This window comes from Lissotriton vulgaris, chromosome 4_1 (genome assembly GCF_964263255.1).
Source record: "Lissotriton vulgaris chromosome 4_1, aLisVul1.2, whole genome shotgun sequence".
Classification (NCBI taxonomy): domain Eukaryota; kingdom Metazoa; phylum Chordata; class Amphibia; order Caudata; family Salamandridae; genus Lissotriton; species Lissotriton vulgaris.
The window spans coordinates 2,003,088,579-2,003,116,290 of record NC_141691.1 but is presented as its reverse complement, the minus strand read 5'-3'; the positions used below and the strand labels follow the sequence as shown (position 1 = coordinate 2,003,116,290).

Genomic DNA, 27,712 nt, shown 5'->3' with positions numbered 1-27,712 from the left:
AACCAGCAACCCTTCCGTTCTTCTACAGCCTAACATGTAAATAAAACATGTGTGCATTCTACGCAAACAGCAACCCTTCTTTTCTTCTGCAGCCTAACGTGTAACTAAAACACGTGTGCATTCTACGCAAACAGCAACCCTTCAGTTCTTCTACAGCCTAACGTGTAAATAAGCAAATAAACAAAGGAAGAGTGTCCGTCAGAAAAGCGTTCAGAATGATTATAGCACGTGAGATTGAGGCCAGTTGTAAGTGGTCGTATGGAAAGACCAATTTCAAGAAAAAATGCAAGATTTTTTCAGGAAACCCTCACTCACCCTAGTGGTGACATGCTTCATCATCGGGTCCACCGGGAGAGATCGAATACCTCCCCGGTGTGCTGCGACGCCAGGAGACTGCGGAGCAGGTTATCGTGAGGGTAAGGAGTGAAAAAAGTGGTGAATTTAAAAATGTCCAAGGTTGTACCAAAAAATCATTTATTGGCTGGTCAACCTGACATATTAAAAACTTGCTATGTGTAGGGAAAACTAACCAAATAGAGTATACTGGTGTTTCCCTTTTAAGGAAAGGTCAACATGTTTCTGCCCGTGTTATGTGTGACTTTACAGGGCTTTCTTCAGGACCAGTTTGCGAGTGTCACCTTGACAGGTCTGGGCGCGCTAAGGCCCACCCTGCCAAAGGCAGTGAAAGTTAAAAATAGCACTATGTGTAAAAAGGGTGCATAAAAAATACAAACTTGTAAGTCTGGGGTTTTACCTCTGTTACGAGGAACCTAGAAGTTTGTAGAACAAATGAACCACGCCCCATAGAACTCAGGAGGTGGATGAGATCCAGTGAGGGAACAGCTAGGTACCGAGAGGGTGCAGAGCGTTGCGGGCGGTGTGCCATTTTCGCTCCCACCCCCCTCCTGAGTTCTATGGGGCGTGGTTCATTTGTTCTACAAACTTCTAGGTTCCTCGTAACAGAGGTAAAACCCCAGACTTACAAGTTTGTATTTTTTATGCACCCTTTTTACACATAGTGCTATTTTTAACTTTCACTGCCTTTGGCAGGGTGGGCCTTAGCGCGCCCAGACCTGTCAAGGTGACACTCGCAAACTGGTCCTGAAGAAAGCCCTGTAAAGTCACACATAACACAGGCAGAAACATGTTGACCTTTCCTTAAAAGGGAAACACCAGTATACTCTATTTGGTTAGTTTTCCCTACACATAGCAAGTGTTTAATATGTCAGGTTGACCAGCCAATAAATGATTTTTTGGTACAACCTTGGACATTTTTAAATTCACCACTTTTTTCACTCCTTACCCTCACGATAACCTGCTCCGCAGTCTCCTGGCGTCGCAGCACACCGGGGAGGTATTCGATCTCTCCCGGTGGACCCGATGATGAAGCATGTCACCACTAGGGTGAGTGAGGGTTTCCTGAAAAAATCTTGCATTTTTTCTTGAAATTGGTCTTTCCATACGACCACTTACAACTGGCCTCAATCTCACATGCTATAATCATTCCGAACGCTTTTCTGACGGACACTCTTCCTTTGTTTATTTGCTAATTAACTGGGGACCAAGAGTGCCTGAATCCCTTTCTCTCCTTTTGTTGATTGGTAACGTGTAAATAAAACACATGTGCATTCTACGCAAACAGCAACCTTTCCTTTATTCAGCACCACATCCTAACGTGTAAATAAACCACTTGTGCATTCTACGCAAACAGCAACCCTTCCTTTCTTCTGCAGTCTAACGTGTAACTAAAACACGTGTGCATTCTACGCAAACAGCAACCTTTCCTTTCTTCAGCACCACATGCTGACGTGTAACTAAAACAGGTGTGCATTCCACGCAAACAGCAACCCTTCCTTACTTCAGCACCGCAGCCTAACGTGTAAATAAAACACGTGTGCTTTCTTCGAAAACAGCAACCCTTCCTTTCTTAGCACCACATCCTAATGTGTAAATAAACCACGTGTGCATTCTACGCAAACAGCAACCCTTCCTTTCTTCTGCAGCCTAACGTGTAACTAAAACACGTATGCATTCTACGCAAACAGCAACCCTTCCTTTCTTCTGCAGCCTAACGTGTAAATAAAACACGTGTGCATTCTACGCAAACAGCAACCCTTCCTTTCTTAGCACCACATCCTAACGTGTAAATAAACCACGTGTGCATTCTACGCAAACAGCAACCCTTCCTTTCTTCTGCAATCTAACGTGTAAATAAAACACGTGTGCATTCTACGCAAACAGCAACCCTTCCTTTCTTCTGCAGCCTAACGTGTAAATAAAACTCGTGTGCATTCTATGCAAACAGCAACCCTTCCTTTCTTCAGCACCGCAGCCTAATGTGTAAATAAACCACGTGTGCATTCTACGCAAACAGCAACCCTTCCTTTCTTCTGCAGCCTAACGTGTAACTAAAACACGTATGCATTCTACGCAAACAGCAACCCTTCCTTTCTTCTGCAGCCTAACGTGTAAATAAAACACGTGTGCATTCTACGCAAACAGCAACCCTTCCTTTCTTCAGTACCGCAGCCTAACGTGTAAATAAACTACGTGTGCATTCTACGCAAACAGCAACCCTTCCTTTCTTCTGCAGTCTAACGTGTAAATAAAACACGTGTGCATTCTACGCAAACAGCAACCCTTCCTTTCTTCTGCAGCCTAACGTGTAAATAAAACACGTGTGCATTCTATGCAAACAGCAACCCTTCCTTTCTTCAGCACCGCAGCCTAATGTGTAAATAAACCACGTGTGCATTCTACGCAAACAGCAACCCTTCCTTTCTTCTGCAGCCTAACGTGTAACTAAAACACGTATGCATTCTACGCAAACAGCAACCCTTCCTTTCTTCTGCAGCCTAACGTGTTAATAAAACACGTGTGCATTCTACGCAAACAGCAACCCTTCCTTTCTTCAGCACCTAAGCCTAAAGTGTAAATAAAACACATGTGCATTCTACGCAAACAGCAACCCTTCCTTTCTTCAGCACCGCAGCCTAACGTGTAACTAAAACTCGTATGCATTCTACGCAAACAGCAACCCTTCCTTTCTTCTGCAGCCTAACGTGTAAATAAAACACGTGTGCATTCTACGCAAACAGCAACCCTTCCTTTCTTCAGCACCGCAGCCTAACGTGTAAATAAAACACGTGTGCATTGTTCGCACACAGCAACCTTTCCTTTCTTCAGCACCGCAGCCTGACGTGTAAATAAAACACGTGTGCATTCTACGCAAACAGCAACCCTTCCTTTCTTCTGCAGTCTAACGTGTAAATAAAACACGTGTGCATTCTACGCAAACAGCAACCCTTCCTTTCTTCTGCAGTCTAACGTGTAAATAAAACACGTGTGCATTCTACGCAAACAGCAACCCTTCCTTTCTTCAGCACCGCAGCCTAATGTGTAAATAAAACACGTGTGCATTGTTCGCACACAGCAACCTTTCCTTTCTTCAGCACCGCAGCCTGGCGTGTAAATAAAACACGTGTGCGTTCTACGCAAACAGCAACCCTTCCTTTCTTCAGCACCAATTCCTGAAGTATAGATAAAACACATGTATGTTCAGTGCTTTGACCCTTCCTTGCTTAAGAACCGCACCTTAATATGTAAGCAGGGCACGCAGGTGTTCCGTGCAAACCTTTGCTCTTCCTTTCGTCAGCACCATATCACACTTCCGTTTTACGCAGACAGTGACAGGTCGTTTCTTCAGCGTCACACCCTACAGTATGAACAAAATACATCTGCATTCTACGCAGTCATCTGCGAGAATGTGTGTCTAAGAAACACAGCATGAAAAAGACCCTCCCCTCCCGAGGTAGGTACAGTGTCTTCACCTGAACACTTTTCTGTGTTGAGAGTAATGGAAAGCTTATAGTTATTTCACATTGTGGTGACATTCTCTGTAAGTGTAATCTTCACATCCAAGAATTGATTTTTGGGGCTTATACTTGGGCACTGCATGAAACTTCCACCTAAAAATATTGATCCACCGATCAATGGTTGTTCCCTTGATTGCATGTTGGTCCGGTGGGAGAGCAATGGCGTGTGCGCCGCATGTTATTGAAGGGGATTTTGAACCAATCAACACTGCTATAAGATAGATTTGGGTGGTAATTGTGGAAAGCTCCTTGACTGTTCCACTCCAACTTTAGCATGCAGAGTTCAATCCAGCGCCTGTTTTATTCGATTTATATATGATTTGTTATGGTAAATTTGTGACCAGCTCTTTTTGAGAAATTCTGAAAATGGCAGCAAACACGGTTTAGATATATTGTCTGGGAAATTTAGTTGGAATATGATTGGTGAAGGTACCTTAAAATGTCGAACCGGGTCAACTAGGTGGATCCCTCTACCTCTGAGTATTCACCTTACTGAGGATCTCCTTGCGTTTCGTAAACGCGACCAGCCTTCTCCCCGTTTAGTGGCACGGAGGCTGCAGAGTTGGTGTTTGGTCCAGCGCCTGGATGCGCCCTTGGGGATAATGGTTGCGCTTTATAAATACTTGAAATAAAATAACTAAATAAATAAATTTGCAGATTTCAGTCTAGATTTGTGCAAAACGATGCAGAAAAATGCAGATGTATAGACATGAACCGAACAAAGTTGTCTTTCTCTGGCAGCAGAATGTGTTCGTGGAAGAAAGTTAGAGTTGCCAAAGGCAGCAGCAGGACCTTGGGGTGGAGCTGCTCACATTTATAAACTTCGGGTGCATCCAGGCAAAGCGGAATATGCTTCCAAAACTTGTGTCCTCATATCTGGACATGGGTTAATACAGTTCAAGGCCATTGGCGCTCAGGCCACTTGTCCACGCCATATCCTCTTTGCTTGTGTGACCGTGCTCCATGTATACTATGCAGAGGTCGATTGCATGAAGATCATACGCAGTGGTCATGTCCTGTGTGCCAGACTTATAGGGCATAGCCCCATGGCCATCGGTCTTACCCTACACACAGGATATGAAACTCCAATACATAGCACATGATTTCAGGCCTTGTCCGCCATGTATGATACATTGGCCATACTAGGCTTGGCTATAGTCTGTGTATGGTTTGGAAATGGAATATTATCACTGATGATGTAGTTTGTGATGTGATGGCCTGTACAAAGTTGTGGAAGGTCATTTCGACACATTTTGCAAAAGTTATGTTGTTGCAAAACTTTCCATGAACCCTTTTTTTGCATTGTATGAAAATGAGAATGAAGGCATACCACACGTTCCAACATTATTCAAGATACAAGCAAAGGGACTGGTTCCGCCATAAAAATGTCTCTCGCAAGATATGTTATTCTTGAACCAGTCTCCTGCTGAAAAAATGTACAAGCATTTAGAAAACATTTGCAACTGTGAGATTTGCAGAGTTTTGCAAATTTCCTCCAATGCAAAATCAGCATTCTTTGTGAATTTGGCAGGGTAAAGAAAGGTTCTGTGTAGTCCAAGTGAGGCAATCAATGATGTAGTGTGTGAGATCATTGACAGTGCATTTGGGGAGAGACAGTTGTGTTACTAACCGTGACCAAGCAGAGCTCGAAAAATCCACTTGCCCACTCGCATTTGCGAGCCAGATTTAACTGGGGCAAGCTATTTTTAGGTCCTACTCGCCCTTTCTGGCAAGTAGGAAGACAAAATTACTTTTGACCTTTGTTTCTGAAAGCAGAGGAAATGTGACAAGATAGCAAGATTTAAAGGAATCTTTATTGCTCACAAAGTGAATGAGCACTAAAAATGCCTTTAAATCTTGTTAACTTGTCACATTTGCTCCACTTCCAGAGACGGAGGTCAAGTGCATTTCAGTTAGGTTGAGTACATTTTTTAGGTTACTAGATCTGCAGGTCTAGTAAACATTACATGATTTTTCGAGCGCTGCCAAGTAGCTTCATAAATAGGGCTCACTGTTTTCCGTTTTTACTGATTTTTACAGATAAATACCGACAGAAACACTTTTATTTTCCTCTCTGTATTTATTTTTAAATGTGGATACAAGCGGAATTTGGGTTGTTTTTGAGGGATTCTAAATGCTGTCAGTCATGACTGCCAGGCCAATAACTGTGCGGATTGACAGGAAGGGAATAAAAAAAATGGGATTTTAATAAAGAGACTTAAACAGCAGTAGATTTGCACAATCTTGATACTAAAATGTACATATTTTCATACAAGTGCATATTTTACCATGTGAGTGTGTTTATATAATTGAAATGTGTCAGGTATTTAGGCATGAGTGCACATTGACTGGTTAAATAAATGCAGAAATTAACACATTTCCGTTTCATTTTTTCTCAAAAACTAAAATAAATATGGATAAATACAGGTAAAATCAGCAAAAAATAAATATGGATGAATACAGACGGAAATTACTAAAATATAAATACCATAAAACCGGGAGCCCATAAATAATAAATGATTTGCGTTCCCTAAAATGAGACACTTTCTCAGACTCTAAAGATTGGACCAATCACCCCAGTATTCAAAATCCCCAACTTTCATCCTGATCTGCTCTCAAAAGGTTTGCATAGTTTTCAGCCTACTCTGGGTAGGAAAATCTGTGAGGAAATGAAACTCTAACTGAAGAACTTAATGGCTAAGGAACATTTTGAAACTGTCGTGAATCATATTTTGGAGTTCAGGGGTCCTGTCATTAGTTAGTTTTTCTTACCATCAGGCAGCAAGTGGTGTGAAGGTTGTGGGGTTCATCTATGGAGCATCCAACATGTTGTAGATGTCACATGTGGCACCTACTGTGTTTTACTTGAATCTAGAGCCCCTGAATCTGATCCTTGAGAATGCAGGTGTGTCCTTCCACCAATATCCCATCCCTATTGCATCCACTGCGTGATAGATAAATAATGACACGTGTCTCCACTTTCTTCTTAACCCCTCAACAGCCTTGTAAATTATTTTTCCTCTTGCCTAAACTTAAATCTCCTTGTTTGTATGGGGAATAGCTCTGTTGAGCCTGATTTTATCGCCTCTCGTGTCCTTCAAAGATCTGCTCTCTTTCCTGCTCTGTTCACCATGTACATGGAGCCTCTGGGAAGCTTGATAACGGACTTCCATGTCAGCGGTGTCTAACACAAGGATGATGCACACATGCATTTTTTAAATGTCCTCCATTGAATGTATTACACATTGAAAACCTCTTAGTTAAAACCCACAGGCTGCTTAACGACCATCATCTCTGCAAGAATGTATTTATTTATTTATATATCGGAGATTCACAAAAAGCGGGAAGAGTCTTACTTTGTTCTCAAACTTGAAACTGTTTCTTAAACCAAATGACTTTTGATGAGTTGTGCCAGGGTTACTGGGGTAATGCGACACTCCAGCCCCCGGCACTTCATACAGCAGCGTTGCAATCTTCTGCCAGGTTTCTATAACGAAAGATCATCATAACACTCCTTTAGAAAAAGAACTCCACTGAAGGTTTCTCTTGAAGGAAGAGTTAAGTTTAAGATAGCTTGTGTCAACCTCTGCTCTTTTTTACCTTCTAAAAAAAGGTGCAGAGGAATAAGAACTCTCAAAATAACTTTCAACTAGAAACAAACAAAGTTAAGTTCCACATGGTCACTTCACAAACTTTCTAGTGTGCAGTCTAATCACCTGAAGGTCCCAGTCTCCAAGAGAGTTTTATACAATTCAGATAAAAACTGGAAACACCTCTTTAGCCTATATCTAAAAGCGTATCTGCTCCTTTTTTAGGTCTCGGCTGCGAAGGCTGCGCTTGCGCAGTCTCGCTGGCGAGAATTTATGTTTTAGAGTTGGGAGCTTAAACCCGCTCCTCTTCTTCATTGGCTGGCTTCCTAAACGGAGGCCATCCATTGGAGGAGAGGGGTGTCACTCTGTTTAAGCCCAGTTTTTTTCTGATTCGGCGGTGTCTTTTTTTGCTTCTTTCTTGTTTTCTTTCTCTCCTCTTCCCATTGGCTGGAATCTAACATTCCAGCCAATGGGAAGAGGAGAGAACGAAAACCACGCCCCCGAATCCGAAAATGACAATGCTTTCTCCAAGGTATTTCTGCTTTGCCTCGGAGAAACAAGGGCGTGTGGAGCGCTTCTCTCTTGTTCTATCTACCATGGTTGCTACTGAAAATGCAAGAAAGAATCATAATAGTATCTCCTGATCTTGGCATAAAAATGCATTCACTTTTCCTTTAAATGCCCCTCTTAAGTATTGCGCCAAATGTTGGCAAACATTCAAAATAGACAGATCGATGTCCTTTTCTTTCATCTATAAGTATAAACAAAGAAGTGTACTAATAAAAACTCACACTTTGGAAATAAACGTTAAGTCACCTTTTTAAAGCATTGCTGTATTCTATTGTACGGTTAACCTTATAAGCCACAACCAACCCGGTCCATGCCTCCTCCATTGTTGCCTCCTTGTCTACTCTCAATAACCCGTCACCACCTTATTGAGAATGTGCTTCTGGTGCTTCTCTGCCCACGTGTCTCTATTGTCAATCCCGTGATCCTGCTACCGCAGAGCGGAAGCTGACGGAGCAGCGGCTTGGGCTCATGGAGGAGAATAAGGAGAACGAGCGGCCGGCGGGGCCTCAAGGGCCCGGGAAAGGGGCTCCCAGGGACGGACTGGGGCTGGAGAGTACCCTGAAGGGTAGACTTCGTATTTCTAAGTTAAAGCCGCGAGTTAAAACCCTGCAGAGGCGTGCTGTATGGATGTGCTGGTGTTGGAAAGAGCAGGAGAGCGGAAAGATGGCGCCTGCGGGACACCTGGAATCGGCGCTGTGCCCGAGCTGAGGGGCCCCGTGTGCCCGGATCTGCGGCCCAAGGTAGGAGAGGCTCCCTCCGTGCAGCACGGCTGCGAGGCTCGGCCCCTCCCGGGCTCTCCTTGCACCGGGCGCGGGAGCGCGGGCGCAGCGCTGCCGCAGTGCTTGCTCTCCTGCCCCCTTGTTGTTTGTGCTTGATCTCCCGCCCCCTCGTTGTTTGTGCTTGCTCTCCTGCCCCCTCGTTGTTTGTGCTTGCTCTCCCGCCCCCTCGTTGTTTGTGCTTGCTCTTCTGCCCCCTCGTTGTTTGTGCTTGCTCTCCTGCCTCCTCGTTGTGTGTCCTTTATCTCCTGCCCCCTCGTTGTGTGTCCTTTCTCTCCTGCCCCCTCGTTATTTGTGCTTGCTTTCCTGCCCCCTCGTTGTTTGTGCTTGCTCTCCTGCCACCTCGTTGTGTCCTTTCTCTCCTGCCCCCCTCGTTGTTTGTGCTTGCTCTCCTGCCCCCTCGTTGTTTGTGCTTGGTCTCCTGCCCCCTCGTTGTGTATGTTTGCTCTCCTGCCCCCTTGTTCTTTGTGCTTGCTCTCCTGCCCCCTCGTTGTGTGTCCTTTCTCTCCTGCCCCTCGTTGTTTGTTCTTGCTCTCCTGCCCCCCTCGTTTGTGCTTGCTCTGCTGCCCCCTCGTTCTTTGTGCTTGCTCTCCTGCCCCTCGTTGTGTGCGCTTTCTCTCCTGCCCCCTCATTGTTTGTGCTTGCTCTCCTGCCCCCTCATTGTTTGTGCTTGCTCTCCTGCCCCCTCGTTGTTTGTGCTTGCTCTCCTGCCCCCTCGTTGTGCTTGCTTTCCTGCCCCCCTGTTGTGCTTGCTTTCCTGCCCCCTGTTCCCTCGTTGTGAGCGTTTTTCTGGCCTCTGATCCCTGTGTGTGTGGCTCTGTGTGTGTGTGGCTCTGTGTGTGTGTGTGTGTGGCTCTGTGTGTGTGAGTGTGTGTGTTGCTCTGTCTGTGAGTGTGTGTGTGGCTCTGTCTGCCTGTGAGTGTGTGTGTGGCTTTTTCTGTCTGTGAGTGTGTGTGTGTGGCTCTGTCTGTCTGTGAGTGTGTGTGTGGCTCTGTCTGTCTGTGAGTGCGTGTGTGGCTCTGTCTGTCTGTGAGTGCGTGTGTGGCTCTGTCTGTCTGTGAGTGTGTGTGTGGCTCTGTGTGGGTAGCTTTTTTTGTAGGTGGCTCTGTGTGTGTGTGTGTGTGGCTCTGTGTGTGTGTGGGTGGCTTTGTGTGTGTGGCTCTGTGTGGGTGCAAATGCAATAGGTCTCGCATTTGCGAGCGATTAAGCTATTGGCATTATAAATGACAATGCCATTTATTTATGTTTGAAAAACAAAAACATAAATAAAAATAATGTCATGAGCAATGCCAATAGCTCTAACTTTAAGAAGGCAGAGACCACTGCATTGTAAATGCTTGTTCTCTCTTCCCTCCTAAATCTACTTACTCCCTTGTGAGGATGCCTCTCCTCCCTATCACCTGAGTAGAGCAACTTACTACCACAAATCTGGGTTGCCAGAGCTAGATTCCAGTCACGGCTGGACCCATATCCTGCCTGTCACAGCTACTAACAGGACATCACCCACATTGGACTAAAGGTTGGTTCTACAGATGGGTCCAATCCTGTTTACATTGTTGGTTGCCCTACGTAGTGACCAAAATATGATTTTCTCTTGTTGTGCCTTTGCTGGTGTACATGGCACTGTGTTTTTGTATAGAGGGAGGTCATTCCCATTCTTAAGAAGCTCCTTTTTCACGCAGCCAATCACACACTGACCTAATGTATAACACAGCCCATGCCATGCCTTGGCAAGATGGGTGCAATCTCTTATTGCAAGTGGTAAATGCCAGTGATTCCTTGCTCAGTAGGCTGTGTTTAGCACTGCCACCTGATGAATCCCACAGTTTGCATGCATATGTGGCACACTGGCCCACCTAAAAGCCATGCACACTTTGATCTCGCCTCATCTGATGTGAGCCATTCACTTTGTACAGGAAACCTCAACACACACCCATTTACACGCTTCTTCGTTAACCATTTATTCATGCCAATCTCTATGTAAGTTTAACATAAGGAGATGATGGACGGAGAGCTGAAACTTTCAGACACTCACCCCCAGTCACATATTCGGGTTGAATCCATTATCGTTCTTTAGCTCACTTCCCCACCTCAGTTCAGACCCAGCTATATGCAAATCAGTCTTGACCCTGTGCTTCATGGGAACAGTCCAGCCCAAACTGCCAAGTCAGGTCTTCCCTGAACCGGAAACAAGCATCCTGGGACCGGTTTCGGGGTAACACCCCTAATCAGCCACACTAGCTTGAATCCAGTGGCAAAGTGAGCAAGGGACCCACGTCTGGGCATACCCTGCCAATTTGGGGCGAACAAAGCAAACACAAGATGATGGACGGAGCGTTGAAGCTTTTCAGACACTCACCCCCAGTCACAGATCCGGGTTGAATCCATCATCGTTCTTTAGCTCTCAATCAATCAATCAATCAGGAGTTTGTTAAAGCGTGACTACTCACCCGTAAGGGTCTCAAGGCGCTAGGGGTGGGGGGGTGCAGGTTCCATTCCATCAAGGAGGGGGTCTGTCGAAGAGCCAGGTTTTGAGGTTTCTTGCGAAGATGGGGAGCGATGTTGTCTGTCTGAGGTGGAGCGGAAGGGCGTTCCATGCTTTGGCCGCGAGGTCCTTTGGGGTGCGTGGAATTTGAGTCGGCTGTTCAGGTATGCTGGTCCGGTGCCGTGGAGGGCCTTGTGTGCGTGGGTGAGCATCTTAAAGGTGATTCTCGCCACGACGGGGAGCCAGTGGAGTGTGCGCAGGTGCTGGGAGATGTGGCAGTGTTTTGGCAGGTTGAGGACCAGTCTTGCGGCGGCGTTCTGGATGTTCTGTAGCTTGCGGATGAGGTTTTTGTTTATTCCGGCGTAGAGTGCGTTGCCGTAGTCGAGTCTGCTGGTGACCAGGGCGTGAGTGACTGTCTTTCGGTGTTTGAGGGGGATCCATTTGAAGGTCTTACGAAGGAGGCGGAGGGTGTGGAAGCAGGAAGATGAGACAGAGTTGATCTGGCGGTCCATTTTGAGCTCGGAGTCCAGGATGATTCCCAGGTTGCGTGCGTGGTCTGTGGGGGTTGGCGGATTTCTGAAGGCGGTGGGCCACCAGGTGTCGCTCCAGGCGTCGGGGTTTGGGCCCATGATGAGTACTTCTGTTTTGTTGATGTTTAGTTGAAGGCAGCTGTTTTTCATCCATTTGGCGACAGCTTCCATGCCTTCTCGAAAGTTACGTCTGGCGGTGTTGGGCTCGTTGGATAGGGAGAGGATGAGCTGGGTGTCGTCTGCATATGACACAATGTTGAGTCCGTAGGTTCTGACGATGGGGGCAAGTGGAGCCATGTAGACGTTGAAGAGCGTCGGGCTGAGGGAGGAGCCCTGGGGGACTCCGCAGGTGATCGGTGTGGGGTCCGAGAGGAAAGGGGGGAGTCTGACCCGCTGCGTCCTGCCGGAGAGGAAGGAGCAGATCCAGTCGAGGGTCTTGTCCTGGATTCCTGCATCGTAGAGTCTGCGTATTAGGGTGCGGTGAGAGACTGTGTCGAACGCCGCTGATAGGTCGAGGAGGATGAGGGCTACTGTTTCTCCTTTGTCCAGTAAGGTGCGGATGTCGTCTGTTGTGGCGAGGAGGGCGGTTTCCGTACTGTGGTTTTTTCTGAAGCCGGATTGGGAGGAGTCGAGGATGTTGTGTTCTTCTATGAATGTGGCGAGTTGGCTGTTGATGGCTTTCTCGATGACTTTCGCTGGGAACGGGAGCAGGGAGATGGGTCTGTAGTTTTTGAGGTCGGTGGGGTCCGCTGAGGGTTTCTTTAGGAGGGGGTTGACCTCGGCTTGTTTCCAGTCGTCGGGGAACGAGGCGGTCGCCAGGGAGCGGTTGATGGTTTGGCGGAGCATGGGTGCGATGGTGTTGGCGGCTCTGTTGAAGATGTGGTGGGGCCAGGGGTCCGTGGGGGCCCCTGAGTGGATTGACTTCATTGTCTTCAGTGTGTCTTCGGTGGTGAGGGCTGTCCAGTCATCAATCGCTTGTTTCCGGGTGTCGGGGTGGTTGGTGAGGGTTCAGTGTGTTGGTTGTCTTCGTCGAAGTTGTCGTAGATGCTCTTGATTTTGTGGTGGAAAAAGATGCTGAGTTTGTCGCAGAGGTCTGTCTTGTGAGGGAGGGATGTCGGTAGACTCGCTGGTGGGTTGGGCGAACTCCTTGATGATGCTGAAGAGTTCCTTGCTGTTGTGTGCGTGGGTGGAGATTCTGTCTTCAATCGCTTTTTTCCTCGTTTCTCTGATGAGTTGATGGTGGGCGTTGGTGGCGGCTCTGAAGTTGTTGTGGGCTTCTGTGGATTTGGTGTTTCTCCAGGCCTTTTCAAGGCGGCGGCATGTGCGCCTGGACTCTCGAAGTTCGGTGGTAAACCATCTGGCTTTCTTGGCACGGGTATTGTTTTTCTTGAGGGGGGCTATGGTGTTGGTGCTGTCCGAGATCCATCTATGCAGGGTTCAGGCTGCGGTGTTGGGGTCGTTGTTTTCCGTGATGGTTGGGGTGGAGTTGTTGAGTGAGGAGGTGAGCTGGTCATCGGTGATTTTGGTCCAGTTTCTTTGTGGAAGCAGGTGCTGGTGTCTGTGGATGGTGGGTGTTCTGAAGGTGAAGTGGACGCAACGATGGTCGGTCCATGGGAGTTTGGTGGTGTGGCTGAAGGTGATGGAGTTTCCTGTATTGAAGAGGGGGTCAAGGGTGTGTCCTGCTGAGTGCGTGGGTTCGGTCACGATCTGGCGGAGTCCAATGTTGTGGAGGTTGTCCAGGAGGGATGTGGTGTTGGGGTCCAGTTGATTGTCGAGGTGGAAGTTGAGGTCTCCCAGCAGGGTGTAGTTGGTGGATGCGATGGCCTGCGGGGAGATAATGTCCGTGATGGAGTTGGCGAAGGGTCCGCGGGGTCCAGGGGGTCGGTAGATGAGGGTTCCTCGGAGGGTGGCGGTGGGGCTGGCCAGTATCTTGAAGTGAAGGTGTTCCATCAGTTCTGTGGACTCGTCAGGGAGTGTGCTCAGGCGGAGGCTGGATTTGTGGACGATGGCGATTCCTCCTCCTGGGTGGATGGGGCGGTCCTTCCTGGAGATCTTGTATCCTTGGGGGATGGCGATGGTGATGTCTGGTCCTGAGGTGGTGTTGGTCCAGGTTTCGGTGAAGAATGCTACGTCTGGGGTGGTGCTGTCGAGGAGGTCCCAGATTTCTGTTGCGTGTTTGTGGAGGGATCGGACGTTGAGGAGGATGCATTGCAGGGTCTTCGGTTCGGTTGTGTTCTTGTGGGCGGGTTGTGCTGGATCCGTGTTCTTGGCGGTGCTGCAGGTGTGCCGGCAGCGGTGACAGCTGAAGGGTCCATGGGTGTCGGCTGGTGATGCTAGCTTGCAGTTGTTGTTGCAGCCTGGGTTGAGTGCGTGGAGTGCTGCTGGGTCGTAGCGTTGGCGGGGCGGAGGTCCAGGGTTCCTGGTGCTGGTTGCGGACGGGTCGCAGACGGGCGCAGACGTGCTTGCCTTTGACGCGCCTTCGGTGCACCAGCGGCGTGCGCGGCCGCTGCGCGGCCGCGCAGTGGCCGCCATTAAGTCACTTCGCCACCTCAGGTCAGACCCAGCTATATGCAAATCAGTCTTGACTGTGTGCCTCATGGGAACAATCCAGCCCGAACTGCCAAGTCAGGTCTTCCCTGAACCGGAAACAAGCATCCTCGGACCAGTTTCGGGGAACACCCCTCATCAGCCAGGCTATCTTGAATCCAGTGGCTAAGTTAGTCAGGGACCCACGTCTGGGCATACCCTGCCAACTTATGGCAAAGAAAGCAAACACAAGGATGTAAGGGACGATTGTAATGTTCTGTTACGTTAACTTAACATAATGCGCACGGATCACGCCGCGAGGGGTATCTCATGCAACAGCGACCTCAGGTGACGAAGGCAGCACTAGTTTAGAAACAGCTGAGTCTTAATAAGCTTTCTAAATTCAAGGTGATCTGTGCAATTATTTAAATGAGTGGGTAGTTTGTTCCAATACCGGTGGGCCCGAGTAGGAGAAAGATGTACCACCTGAGCGCGATTTCTTGAATCGGGGAATAGTAAGAAAAGATTTGTCAATGGATCGTAAGAGTCTGCCTGGTTGGTAAGGTGTAAGCTTCACAGTCAGGGAACTATGTCCAATGCCATTCAGTGATTTATGTACTATGCACCAGATCTTGAAAATTATTCTTTTACACATCTGGTGTTAATGGAGTGAGCGTAAAAGGGGAGTAGCGGCTGCCCTGGAAGGGAGATTTTGGATGAGGAGGGCCCCTGTATTTTGAACCACTTGAAGTTTGGTAAGTAGAGACTCGTTTGTGGCAGCTAGTATGCGTTGCAATATTCCAGGCGGCTAATCACCAACGCTTGGACCAAAGTTTTGCACGCCGAGAGTGAAAATAAAGTAAAGATTCTGCACAATAGACGCATCATATGAAAGCAGGTGCCAGTGGTAGCCACTACCTGAACTTTTATGGTAAGCGTCTGATCTAGGTGAACGCCCCGGTTTTTTACTGTAGCTTTAAAGGTAAGTGTTGTGCTAATTCCCTTGGGGACCAGAACATTTGGGCTCTGCCAAAGAGTATGATCTCAGTTTTTATTCCCTTGTGATCACAGCCCTCTGCACACTCTTCTGTTAAGTCTTTATTGGAGCCAGTCATTCAGTGTGGGATACTTCCATTCACGGCCATCTGCACACATCTACCTCCACTCTTTGACGGCCCTGCTAAGTTTCCCACGTCAATGCGTGACTAGCTGCTTCAGTCTGGAGTTTTCTTTGAATTCCGAGACTTATAGTTTTACTTATTCCATTATAAAGCCAGTACTACAAGAACCAGAATTCAAAGAAAAACCTTGGAGGAGCTCATCCCTCAAGGACCTTGGAAGCCTGAAAGCTATGTATTGTGGCAAATCTTTCTATGTGGGATCCTTACACTCCGTGCGGTCTGCACGCTCCTCTGCTATACTTAAGCACAGCCGTAGAATTGTGGCCGGGGAAGGACCAAATAATGCAGCAGTGTTTGATAAATTATGTGGTGACAAAAGGCAAACTCCGCAGGGTAATGCAGCATGTTTTGTGATGTTATTACCAAACAATTTTTGTCATGTTTACACCAGTGGTGGCTGGTGACCTTTTAAAGTGGTTGGGCACAAATTCATACACCGAAGTGAATAGGGTTGGAGGTATCCCGACCTCTGATAGGGCTTGAGGGCGCATGATTGACAAGCCTTGAAGCTCCCTTATCGGATATGCTGCACTGCATGAGGCAAGTGCAGCATGTCCGATATGTAATGCATCTGCGTAAGTACGAGCTGTAAGAGCCTCCACCGGGCACATGCGCAGTACAGCCCAGGTAAGCCCTCTTTTATTCAGGGTGATATTGCAGCTTTTATATGAAAACGAACGATCTGTGAGATTGTTTGTTTTCATGTACAAGCTGTACGTGCTAAACAATTAATGACAGAGGGAGGTGGTGAGTTAATCCCCTATGGGCGAGCAGCTAATGGTTTACACAAAGATTTCACCTCATTAGTACTAGTCTGAAACAAATACAGCAATAACAGAAAGATGAACAGTCAACCTTTGCAAATGGTCTTTCACTGCCCATTAACACTTGTTGTCACATTTTTTGTAACTTTTGATCCGCAGATTATGCAGCAAATGATGGGTTATGTGGCAACTGCAATACATCCATAATTATGTGGAAATCTCCATGACTACTAAATCATATGATTCCAGTTACCCTGCCCTTAATTGATTCCATTTAATCTGTAAAGGAGCCTCAAACCTCCTGGCTCATAGACCCTCCAAAGTGAACCAACCCTCTGTTGATGCGTTTAACCCCAGTTCCGTGCAGGTACGTATGCAGAAGGAGGGGGGGTGTAGATTATCAAAGGAGAGCTCCAGCAGCGTTTTGAACCAACTGCTTCTATTTTAACCAGAGTGGCATTAATTGATTGCAGAAGGTGTGCGACATCTTGTGGCCCCGCCCCCTCTGAAGCCGCCTCATCAGTCCTCCTGTGATAATGGCAGTGCGACAGATAATTACATTTTACTGGCTCCTTGGGTTGTCTCTTAATAATACTAATTGACAGGGCAGATTCTGCACAATGTGCGCTTCAACATCCCAGACAGCTTAGCCCCATGTTTGTATTTCCCTTTCTTGCTTTGGAATGTATGAAACGATTACGCCCAAGTGTTGCATGCCTGTGTTCGGTAGGAATCTTGCGCTCTGATCTTGTGGGCTTCTCTGCTAAAACAGAGCTTCTGCCTTACATAGAATGCAAACTGCAGTAAAAGGGCCACTCCTTTTTAGGTCTCGCCTGGCGTTGCAGCACGCATGTGCTGCTTGCTCTGTGAGGGCTTCTTGGAATCAATATACTTCAGAAGTTGAGTTTCGGCTCTGCTCGTAATTTTACATTGGTGTGCCTCATTGGTTATGCTAAACGGTGTGTTATGATTGTAACTGAGGCTTTTTAGTCCCTCCTGGTTACCACTCTGTCTTCTTTTGACCCCGCCCACCTGGACTGGATCTTTTACTTGCGGAGTAACACGTTTGGCATTGTTTACTCAGTGAGCACTATTTTTTTTCAGCTGCTCAGCAGCCCCATCAGTGGCCGGCTGCGGTGCGTGTGGCTTGCTGGCCAGAGGTGCACTGTGAGTGTCTGTTCTTGTTTGTTATGTCCTTGATTTTCCTACTTTTTCCTTTCAAGCCCTCACCTTGCAGCTGGGTGGTCGAATAGACATTCCCGGATACTGGCAAAAACGTCTTCACGGTGGCACGCAGCCAGTGCTGGCAGCCACCTGTGCACTGTGCATGAGCTCAGCCGTGTCTGGTCATCCTGGCTGTTTACCAAGGCCTCGCGGACTCTCGTTGCATTTGGTGCCAATTTCTCCTCAGCCACTTGTGATTTTCAGCCTGCTGTTTTTGTGATGACTGAGTTCCCCGATCTGCATCCTGGTCACCTGCTGCAGTGGAAGCCTGATGAAGCCCTCGGATTTTTAGCAAGCCGAGAATTCCTCTGGCACACTTTATAACATTCCCAAGTAAACCTCTACCTCCTTTCGGATTTCTGTTGGCATGACTGAGAGGCTCGCATTCGCGGCAGGCATTCACGGTTCCTCCCTCTCTTTCCTGTCGTGGGCTTCTGCTTTTCTAGCGACCTCTTGAGCTGTGCGCTTTTGTAATTAGGGTTGTGTTTTGTCACGTCTTGTCTGCGCAATTGTATTAGTCACTGTTATCCTATGAATGACAATTTTTTTAACGTGTCCTTTGCAGAAAGGCACTTGTAATTTACAGTTTGTGTGAGGGCTTGTGTGGCTGTGTTTTGCTACTGTCCTCTGCTGTGTGGTCATGTAGTGTTACTGTGTCCTTTGAGAGATGGTTTAGGTGTGGCACTTTAATCTTTTAGGTGTTGTATTATCGTGTCACTTCTAAGCTGAGGTCGCTTCAGTGTACGGCAGTATTGTTTTACCGTGTACTTTATGTGCATTGCTGTGTTTTGGTAAAGGCTGTCCTGTGATACAATGCCATTCGTAAAAGTCTGGTTGTGCTTTGCTGCCTTACTTGCTTTTATGGGCCGTGGAGACTGTGCCCTTTAAGAGAGGGTGATTTATCTTTCTGAGTTCCTTTTTCGGCAGTGTTATTTCTAGCTCAGTTTGGGCAGGTGTTTTTTTTGGTACACTAGAACAGTATTCCTGTCTGTTAACCTTACATCATTGTACACATCAAAGATTTATATTTCATTGCCTGAATTTTTTTTAATACATTTGCGCACCATTGCAACATTTGCTAACTGTAACTACAAAACCAACAAAGGAACGAAGGAAACCACACACCCCCAACACTGCCATCGCCACCGAAAGAAAGTGGGAGCTAGGGGATGGCCAGAACTACTTCTGTGTTCAATATTATATTACTGACCTAGAATTAACGATTTATTAAGGACAGTTATTAGAAGGTCCGAAAGGCAAGACATATTGGCTTTGCCAATGCTTGTTATTTTAGGGATGGCCTAGAGACCTCCTTTGCTGTCTAGCCAGCCAATTTTAATAGAGACTTTTATTACTTCATATTCTAAGCAACACTACATGCAGAAATGGGCTGTGGGTCAGCCTCCTTCAGCAATTTCTGTCACTCATGTTGCAAAGGGGATAAGCTGCACCCTGGTGCATGGACCTTTAATCCCAGTCTGAGGTTTAATATCAATAAATCAGCAATACATCAATAACTGTGAAGCACATTAGGCCCCCTAAGGATGACAGAGTAGTAGATCTGCAAACCACGAAGGTTTATTGGCAGATTATCAAGTTACAAAATCAACTCATTCACATTAGTCATAAATCAATAATCATCATATAAGAGCATCGGTCAGTATGATTCAAGGTGATTCAAAATCGCAAATGCAAAGACAAACTGTTTAAAGTTACCCTAAGCAAATCAAGCAAATTCAATTTCCCATTAATTGAAGTTGAAGTTACCTGTTATTCTACCTGATGATCTGAGAGAATGGGGGGAGGCGGGTAATAGAGCAGAAGGTTTCAGCAAATAAAGCCTCTTAAAGACAGAATAAAATAAAGAGTCAGTCAGGCAAGTGAAAATGGATTTGCTCAGGAGTCAAACTTTTTGAGAAGGAGCAAAGTAAGGCATTTGATGGCAGGAGAGTAGATAAATGAGCCACATAGTCCTCATGGAAGTGATTTAATCATTTGTCGATTGCTTGTACAAATATATGCATTTTACTGCAAATACCTGAAGCACCTATTTATTTTTGGTAATTATCGAGCTAAGATCATACATTCAGTACCGTATATTAGAACATTGGAATGTTGGGAGCTCCATTTAAGACAATGGAGTGCTCCCTGCTTCTACGGGCCGGTAAAGGCCCGCAGAGCAATAGTTCAATATTTTACAAAGGCCTCTCGGAGCTCGAGAGGCCTTTTTTGTATTTGTTAGAACATTCTGCTCTCTAGTAGCACAATGTTCTAATAGCCTTATAGCCCTTCGTAGCAGGGCTATACAGGCTATTAAAGTCTGCTACCTTGTTAAAGTCCCTCGTCTTCAGCTTGGGCCTTTATCGCAGAAGCGGGCCTTTATTAGCCGGTATAGCCCGCTACGGCGGACTATAAGGCTATAGTATATATTTGTGCAAGCAATCGACAAATGATTAAACCACTTTCATGGGGATTGTGTGGCTCATGTACTTGTCTCTCAGGGCCCTTCAGCCAGTTTGTTCTTGCTCAAGGTTAATAAAGCTTTTCCAAATGATTCCTAGTGGACTTTTTTTTTTTGTATTTATGACCTGTACAAGGAATGGACATAGATATAATGTAAAGGTTTTTGGTTGCTTAGCACCTTTGCATAGAAGGTCCAAAACAGGAGGCTGTGCTCCTTGCAAAGTTAATGATTTCTTGTTTTATATTTATTAGGATTTTTTTTTGTTTTAAACTGTAGTAAAACAAACTATATATTGGCTGATGATTTAGGAGGTCAAGCTTTCCACCGGGGCAGCCGAGCCACAGACGCTGCCAGCCCACCACAGATAAGAAAGAAAACAGGCAGGCATGGCTTCAGATGGACTACTTTGACTACGGTGTACCCCTAAAGGCAGAAGACCCCCAAAAGGTGTTTCCCAGCGGCAGAGCTGATGGCGGCTCCACCGTGAGGAAAGCCAACATCTCTGACCTTTGATAGGGAAAAAGGTGCGGCAGGTGAGCAGTCATGATGTCTGAAAGTATTTCGATGAGTCTTAAAACTCTGGTTTTGGCTCACCTAACTGATTATCATAGGCTTATATTGACCCAGTACCGTTTAGAAAGATGTGAACCCATGTGACACCTAGTCAACCCTCCTTTGAATTTCTATTTGCTATCAATTAAAAACCTACGCTGGCTAAATAAGTAAGCTGAGAGTAGATGAGCTTTATGAAGTTTTTTTATAATTATTACTGGGATACAATTACTCCAGGATGAGCCTGCTCCCTCAAACATTGTTTGGATTTAGTTTCTTGAGGCTGTAATAGCTTGGTAGGTTTACCTTCAATAGCTAAATCTCCTGAAATTCCTATGATGAACTACAAAGATGAAGGGCGCAGTGTCCTGCCATACTTGTGTGAGTTGTCCGTCGGGGAAAATGAATGTCAACCCGTGGCTCATTGTGCCAAGAGATAAACCATACATACAGTGGAGAAATGTGGCTCAATGGTTAGAGCGGCAGACCCTGATTGCAGAGGTCTGGCCCGGGACCAGGGTTCAATTCCCGCCTCGGCAGGTATTGGGCTCAATTTCCTCGGACCTGATAATTCTCGCCTCGGTGCCTATTCTAATCATGGGTCCCACTCTGCAACTCTGGGCAATAGCTTGCTTAATCTCCACAACGGCGCTGGGATGCCTGGCTTCACCTTGGGGGTGCACAGGAGTGGGCATTTCACAGGGAAATGCCCGGAAGGGTTCCACAGCGGTATGCGTTACAGCGCCAAGACACCCCAGTTTGGGTATTAGTGCGCTTTACAAGTACAAATTACATTTACATTACATTTTCACTGGTATCTTGGCAGTAGGAGGAAATTAGAGGAATTAAACACATAATCTGTCAAATGTGTGACACTTAGAGTGACACTTTCTCATGAATAAAACCAAGCGATTGGGTCCATGAAAAAAGGTTAATATCAGAAATGACACCTTTTAAGTAATAAACGGCTCTAAAAAGATCTCGAAACACTGCAAACCCCCTGAAATGGAAGGTCACAAACCTACCCCCCTTCTAAGATGATCATACTGCAGTGGAGTTGGACATTGGTACGCCGAGGATCATTCATTGCATTTGATACAAACCATAACAATAATTAAATGTGAACTGTAAGGTCCAGGTGTGCTCTTTTTTAAGGGGAGAAGTGGTCCCTTTTCTATTTTCATATAGATTTTTGTTAAAAGATTTTTATTTTTGGCATTATGGAAACATAATCTTTCTATTTCAAAAGAAAACGGACTTCTGTTTCACATGAGGCTGTGCTCATCAGATGCATACCTGCCTTTGAGGAAGAGGCCTGTGGAGGTGTGCTCAGCCCGACAAGAGGAAACATAAGGGTGTACCCCACCTGCCCCAGGGGTGGGGTTCTAAACACACCAGCAACGCGCAGAGAACCCTCACCACTTCAGCACACATCATCAGAATAGATCTCTGTAGAAGTATTCACAAAAATATATCTATATGTATTATTTCTCAAAATATTGTATGTCACATAACATATGAAAATAAGTACTAAAGTGAGACGGCCTGCACACATAAATTGCAAATAAACAGTGCATGTATAAAGCAAACAACATTAAAAAGTCAAAGCTGGGCTCATTAACATATTCCCTATAGAAGTTTATGTGTATGATCACATCAAATGCATAGTACTATCTGTCACGTAAACATTTAGCGTTTTAGTTTAGCTTATCTGCAAAACATTCTTACTTTGCTAATAAGGAAACGCCTAAACCAGGTAACAAACTCAAATACTTTTTAAACAGTTAAAAAAAAACTTTTTGTTAAAAAAAATGCCTTGTTTGATTTTTAGAGGACCCATATATTATAAATTGATGAGAAGTCAAAAGCACTTGTTGGCAACTTAATTTTACGTTTGTCAAGGAAGGTAATCATGCGCACTTAAAATCAAAACTCACCCCAAATCGTTTTCATTAACATTTGGGGAGAGGAGTTGGCCTAACGGCTAGGGTGGTCGACCTCGAATCTGGGGAACTGGGTTCGAGTCTCTGCAATGACGCTGAACATCCTGTAATTCTGGGCAAATAACTTAATCTCCCTGTGCCTAACAAAAATGAATGTGTCCTCATGTAACGTAACTGGTGCTATGTATAGCGCTCTGATACCCGATTCGGGTCAAGTTTGCGCCATATAAAACTCTGGATTTTTTTTTAAAATGTCTTTTGTAATGATTTCATTAGTTTGGCTATAGATTGCATACTTTTTTTACATATCAATCAGGGGGCTTGTATAGCGTGCTACTCACCCGTGAGGGTCTCAAGGTGAGGAGGGGTGCTCCAGAATCAGCTGGAGAGCCAGGTCTTGAGGTCTTTCCTGAACGTGTGCAGGGTCAGAGAGCGTCTGATGTTCACAGGGGGCTCGTTCCACGTCTTGGCTGCGATGTAGGAGATACCATTATACTAGAATTTAAACCAAACAGATAAAAAAAGTATTTGTTCAAAATATTGTTTTGTTAAAAGTATTACTGTCACATAATTTAGACCCCAACATCTAAAAACTATCCAAGGCACCTGCCATAGGGCCCGCGTAATATCGGCGATATTTATATCTCGAAGTTTATGCATCGGAAACCTATATTCAGCAAATGTCCATCTACCGCCAGCTGTTTCTTCTTGACCCAGTCACTTAAGAACATAAGGGAACAGAAACTATTTTAAAAAACACCCACTTAATCTATCGATGAAATCTACCAGGGCCCCCTTTGCTTTCTTGCACGTCACTGGACAGTATTACCTCTGTCCTGACAGTATTTTAAATCCAAAGAAATCCAATCATTCTAAAATAGTTTCTGTTCCCTTATTTTCTAAAAGTGAACGGGTCAAAAAGCAATAGCCGATGCTAGATGGACAGGTGATCCTGCGGCTACATAAATTTATTGACTTTGGTGTTTCATTGCACGTGTGGCTGGCATAGGCACGGGGGGATTGCGCAGGAGGGGGTTTGCGGTAGGAGGGGTGTTGCGCTTGGTGCAATAATAAAAATTAAAGAAAAAACTTACCTTGCCGCCTGCCCGGTACAGCGTCTCTGCTCCTGCTTTCCTCTTGCACATAGAGGATCAGGAAGCAGGCCCCACTGACCAATCACAACGCTGCAATGCAGCGTTGTGATTGGTAAGCATCCAGGCTCCCCTGACCAATCATAACGCTGCAATGCAGCGTTGTGATTGGTTTTGACTGTCCTGGTTTGACGCTCAACCAGGGAATTGAGGCCTGGGTTTGTTCTCCACCCAGGCTGTAATGCAGCCTGCATGGAGAACGGGGAAAGTGCGCATGACTGTTTTGGGTGGCCCAAGAGGACCTACCAAACAGTCATTTCACACTTGGAAGTGGGCAAACTACTCTTCCCCTACCCTAGAGCTGAGCAGCCCCGCCCACCTGCCCACCCGCAAAGCAGCAGGAAGTAGCATAAAATGATAAGAACGCAAATGTATTATCATTTTATGTTTCTGCTTCACACTGCTTAAAAGCATCGGTGTGACACTCCTCCCCATAGAGGAGGAGCCGCCACTGTTTCATTGCCTGGGGAAAACAGCGGCACAGCAAGCAGACGAGCAATGCACCTGTGCAGTGGCTTAACAAAACTTGAGGGGCCCCCTGCAAAGTGCATGGAGGCCCCACAACACTCCGGACCCAGTCAGGAGCTCTCAGGTCAGGGGCCCGCCGCCTGTGCACAGTGCCGGAGGGGGTCCCCTGGACCTCAAGGGTCCCCCTGCACTGTGTGGGCTGTGAGGTCACTGCGCCCGGGCAGCTTGTTGTTAATTCCTGTACTACTGCTTCATAACTATACATTCACATACAAGCTGTAATGCGCGACTAATGCATTTTAGTGCGGTGATGCGGACACTAGCACTAAAATGTGTTTGTCTAACCATTGATACGTGGTACTTAGTAGGGCTGGGAGGGGCCTGCTCTGAGATTCTATCGGGCCGCACTCAGAGTGTCAGTATGGGCTCATTCCGATCCGCATCCGTAGAGCTTACCAAGCGGGTGCCACAGGGCTCATGTTTGAGCCCTACACTTTTTAACATCTATGTGGCCCCCCTGGCCAGCCTCATGAGATCGTACGGATTCATCCCAGTGTCGTACGCTGATGACACTCAGCTTCTCTTCCAATTAAGTCATTAACGGTGGCAGTTAAACAGTCCTTTTCTGAGGGCATGAGGGCTGTATCACAATGGATGGCCTCAAATTTCCTGCAGTGTAAGGTAGGGAAAACAGAGGTTATGCTCTTTGGGGAAGCTACACTGTTGTGGACACCGGACTGGTGGCCACCAGATCTGGGTCCTGTCCCCAGCCCTAAGCAGGTGGTGAAAAACCTGGGTGTTCGTTTGGAACAAAATCTTTCTTTAAAAGAACATGTAAACCAAACAGCCGGGTCCAGTTTTCACGTAAGTGGACTACTCCGAAGAGTGTTTCCTTTACTACCAGACCCTACTAGGAAAACCCTTGTCCAGGCCCTGGTGCTCAGTCACCTGGATTATTGCAATGGGTTACTGATTTCAGCTAACAGCTTACTCAGCAGGCTCCAGGTGGTGCAAAATACTGCTGCAAGGCTAGTTCTGAATGCTCCTCCCAGATCTCCATCACGCCCCTTGCTGGAAAAGCTTCATTGGCTGCCGATCCGTCAACGGATTAAATTCAAAACATGCTGTGTTGTTCATAAGGGTATACATGGCCTGGGCCCTACATATCTGGCGGAGAAGTTTGTCCCCTACAATCCAGTACGTGCCCTCCGCTCCAGTAATCAGTCCCTTCTTCAAATCCCCCCCATCAGAAGGGCAAGACGGGGTGGAAAGGCCCTTTCCTACCTAGGCCCTTGCCTTTGGAACAAACACCCCGCTACCATCAGGTTTTGCACAGATCATCTTGCATTTAGGAAACTGTTAAAAACATTTTTGTTTCAAACTCAGCACCTTCTCTAGAGTTCTTGTTCATCCACTCACTATCTGTCATTTGCTGAGCGCAGAGATACTCCTCCGGGAGTCGATTCTTGCGCTATACAAACCAACAAATTAATAAATAAACAAAAGTTACTCTGTGTTTAGCTGTATTTAACATACACCCCTATGATAAACATGACACTAGAATACCTCTAGTCTATGTCCAAAACTGTCTAAATCTTGTAGTCCAGTTTTTGAAGCCATTGATACTGATTTTGTTTCAATGCTATATGTTATCCTAATAACTTGTTTTGCCTCCTCCTTTTCAGTCTGAAGACCTTGGGGCTTGTGCCCAGTTTGACGGCAGTCGTCACAACCGGATGCCCAGCTCCAGTTGCGTCTTCCCCACGTTCACACTGCGGAAGCCCTCCTCGGAGACTGACATTGAGAACTGGGCCTCCAAGCACTTCAATAAACACACCCAGGGCCTCTTCCGCCGGAAGGTGTCCATCGCCAACATGTTGGCCTGGAGCAGCGAGTCCATCAAGAAGCCCATGATCATGACTAACGACCGCAATGTGAAGAAGGAGGCCTGCGACATCTTCAAGCTGATCCAAATGTACATGGGTGACCGGCGAGCCAAGACCGACCAGCTCAACGTGGGGCTGGAGATCGCGACCAAAGGATGGAGCATGCAAGGTCTACGGGACGAGCTCTACATACAGCTCTGCCGGCAAACCACGGAGAACTTTCGCTACGACAGCCTGGCCCGAGGTTGGGAACTCATGGCCATTTGCCTAGCCTTCTTCCCACCTACTCCAAAATTCCACTCCTACCTGGAGGGGTATATCTACCGGCACATGGACCCCGTGAACGACACGAAAGGTAAGATTGAAGGACGGCATCTCTGATAGATGGTGTACTGCTGTCAGAGAAGCCGCTCAGCCTGAAGGCAGCTCTGTCGTTGATTTTTTATAACATGGCCAATGAGTACCACAGTAGTGAGATGGCTACTCCAGTGAGCAAACAGTTGTATCAATGAGAATTGACGTTTATTTTGGAAAAATTGATAGTTTTGTTTCAGAAAGTATGGACTAATTCAAACAAAGCGGCAATTTCTCCTCATGTCTTTAAAAAATGTATCCAGTCTGGTTCTGTTGTAAAGTGCTCTAATGTCCTGGGACTGGAGAAAAAAAAATCTCTCATTAATATATATGAAACCACCTGTGTTTTGGTGTCTTGACCTTAAACAAGGGGCGTAACACAGGCCCCTACAGCCCCTGCAGCCCCTGTGGTGCTGGGGGGGACAAAGTTCTTCGGAGGGGGGGAACAGTCCTTCAGTGGGGCTCCACACAGCCCAAAGCTAATGAATATCTGTGAAATATGTGAGACTCGGGCCCCTCATCATATTTTGCAAGGAGGGCCCATCGTTTTGTGTTACGCCTCTACTTTGAGGACGGTTGCAACATTGGGTAATAGTCGCTGATTCAGGGTTTACCTGTGGACTTTTGTCCTCCTTCTATCTCCGTTCCAGTAAGCACCGGCTTCTCCGTCTGGCGGACAAGCTGCAATGAGCGGCTGTGAGCCCAGCGTAAGAAAAGTAAAGTGTTAGCCGTATTTACGGTTTAATAAAAAAAGACCAGGCAATCTTGTGAAGATAATGAAGTTATTAGTTTGATGCATAATTCTCTGGCTGGCTTTCAAGACATAAATGTGTTCCTCTTTTTAAAACCTGCACCCTCTTCTTAGATAAGGTTATTTTAATTGCATTTTACAGTGAAAGAGCAGGTTTAGAAGAAATAGGAAGGAGAAGAACTGAATTAATATTTGTTCTCAGATGTCATTCAAAGCACTTCCCTGCATTAGAGGGCGATAGATGTGCAGATTCCCCTGTTGTGCCTCTTGCATAATGACTGAAAGCATGGGAAATAATCATACCTAGTTCCTGGGAATTGCCAGGGGGTAGACTGAAAATTTGTGTGTTCTTGTTTGTATTGCAGATTGCATTAAGGCTGGGAGAGGTCTCAGAAATATACAGGTTCATATTTATTAATGGGTAATATATTGTCAACTGCAGTCTGTGGAGCGACAGCTATTGGTATAATCTCAAACTCCTGTGGTTTCCTGTCTTTCTGTGGGTTGTAGTTTCCATTCAAAATAGCCAGGCTCTGCTCTCGATTTTAGTTGCCAGTTTAGAATAGCCCGGCTTGTGTCTGCTTTTAGCTCCCATACAAAATATACAGACTTCTGTCAAGAT

General features: G+C 46.3%; 1 protein-coding gene across 1 annotated transcript in view; it reads left to right on the top strand.

Annotated features, from left to right (window-relative positions):
- ARHGAP39 (Rho GTPase activating protein 39) overlaps nt 1-27,712 on the top strand; it is an 840,128-nt gene that overhangs the window by 474,363 nt on the left and 338,053 nt on the right. The window contains exon 4 of the mRNA XM_086966339.1: nt 25,785-26,340. Within this exon, the coding sequence (XP_086822465.1) occupies nt 25,785-26,340 (556 nt within the window). The remainder of the gene's footprint in view (nt 1-25,784; nt 26,341-27,712) is intronic.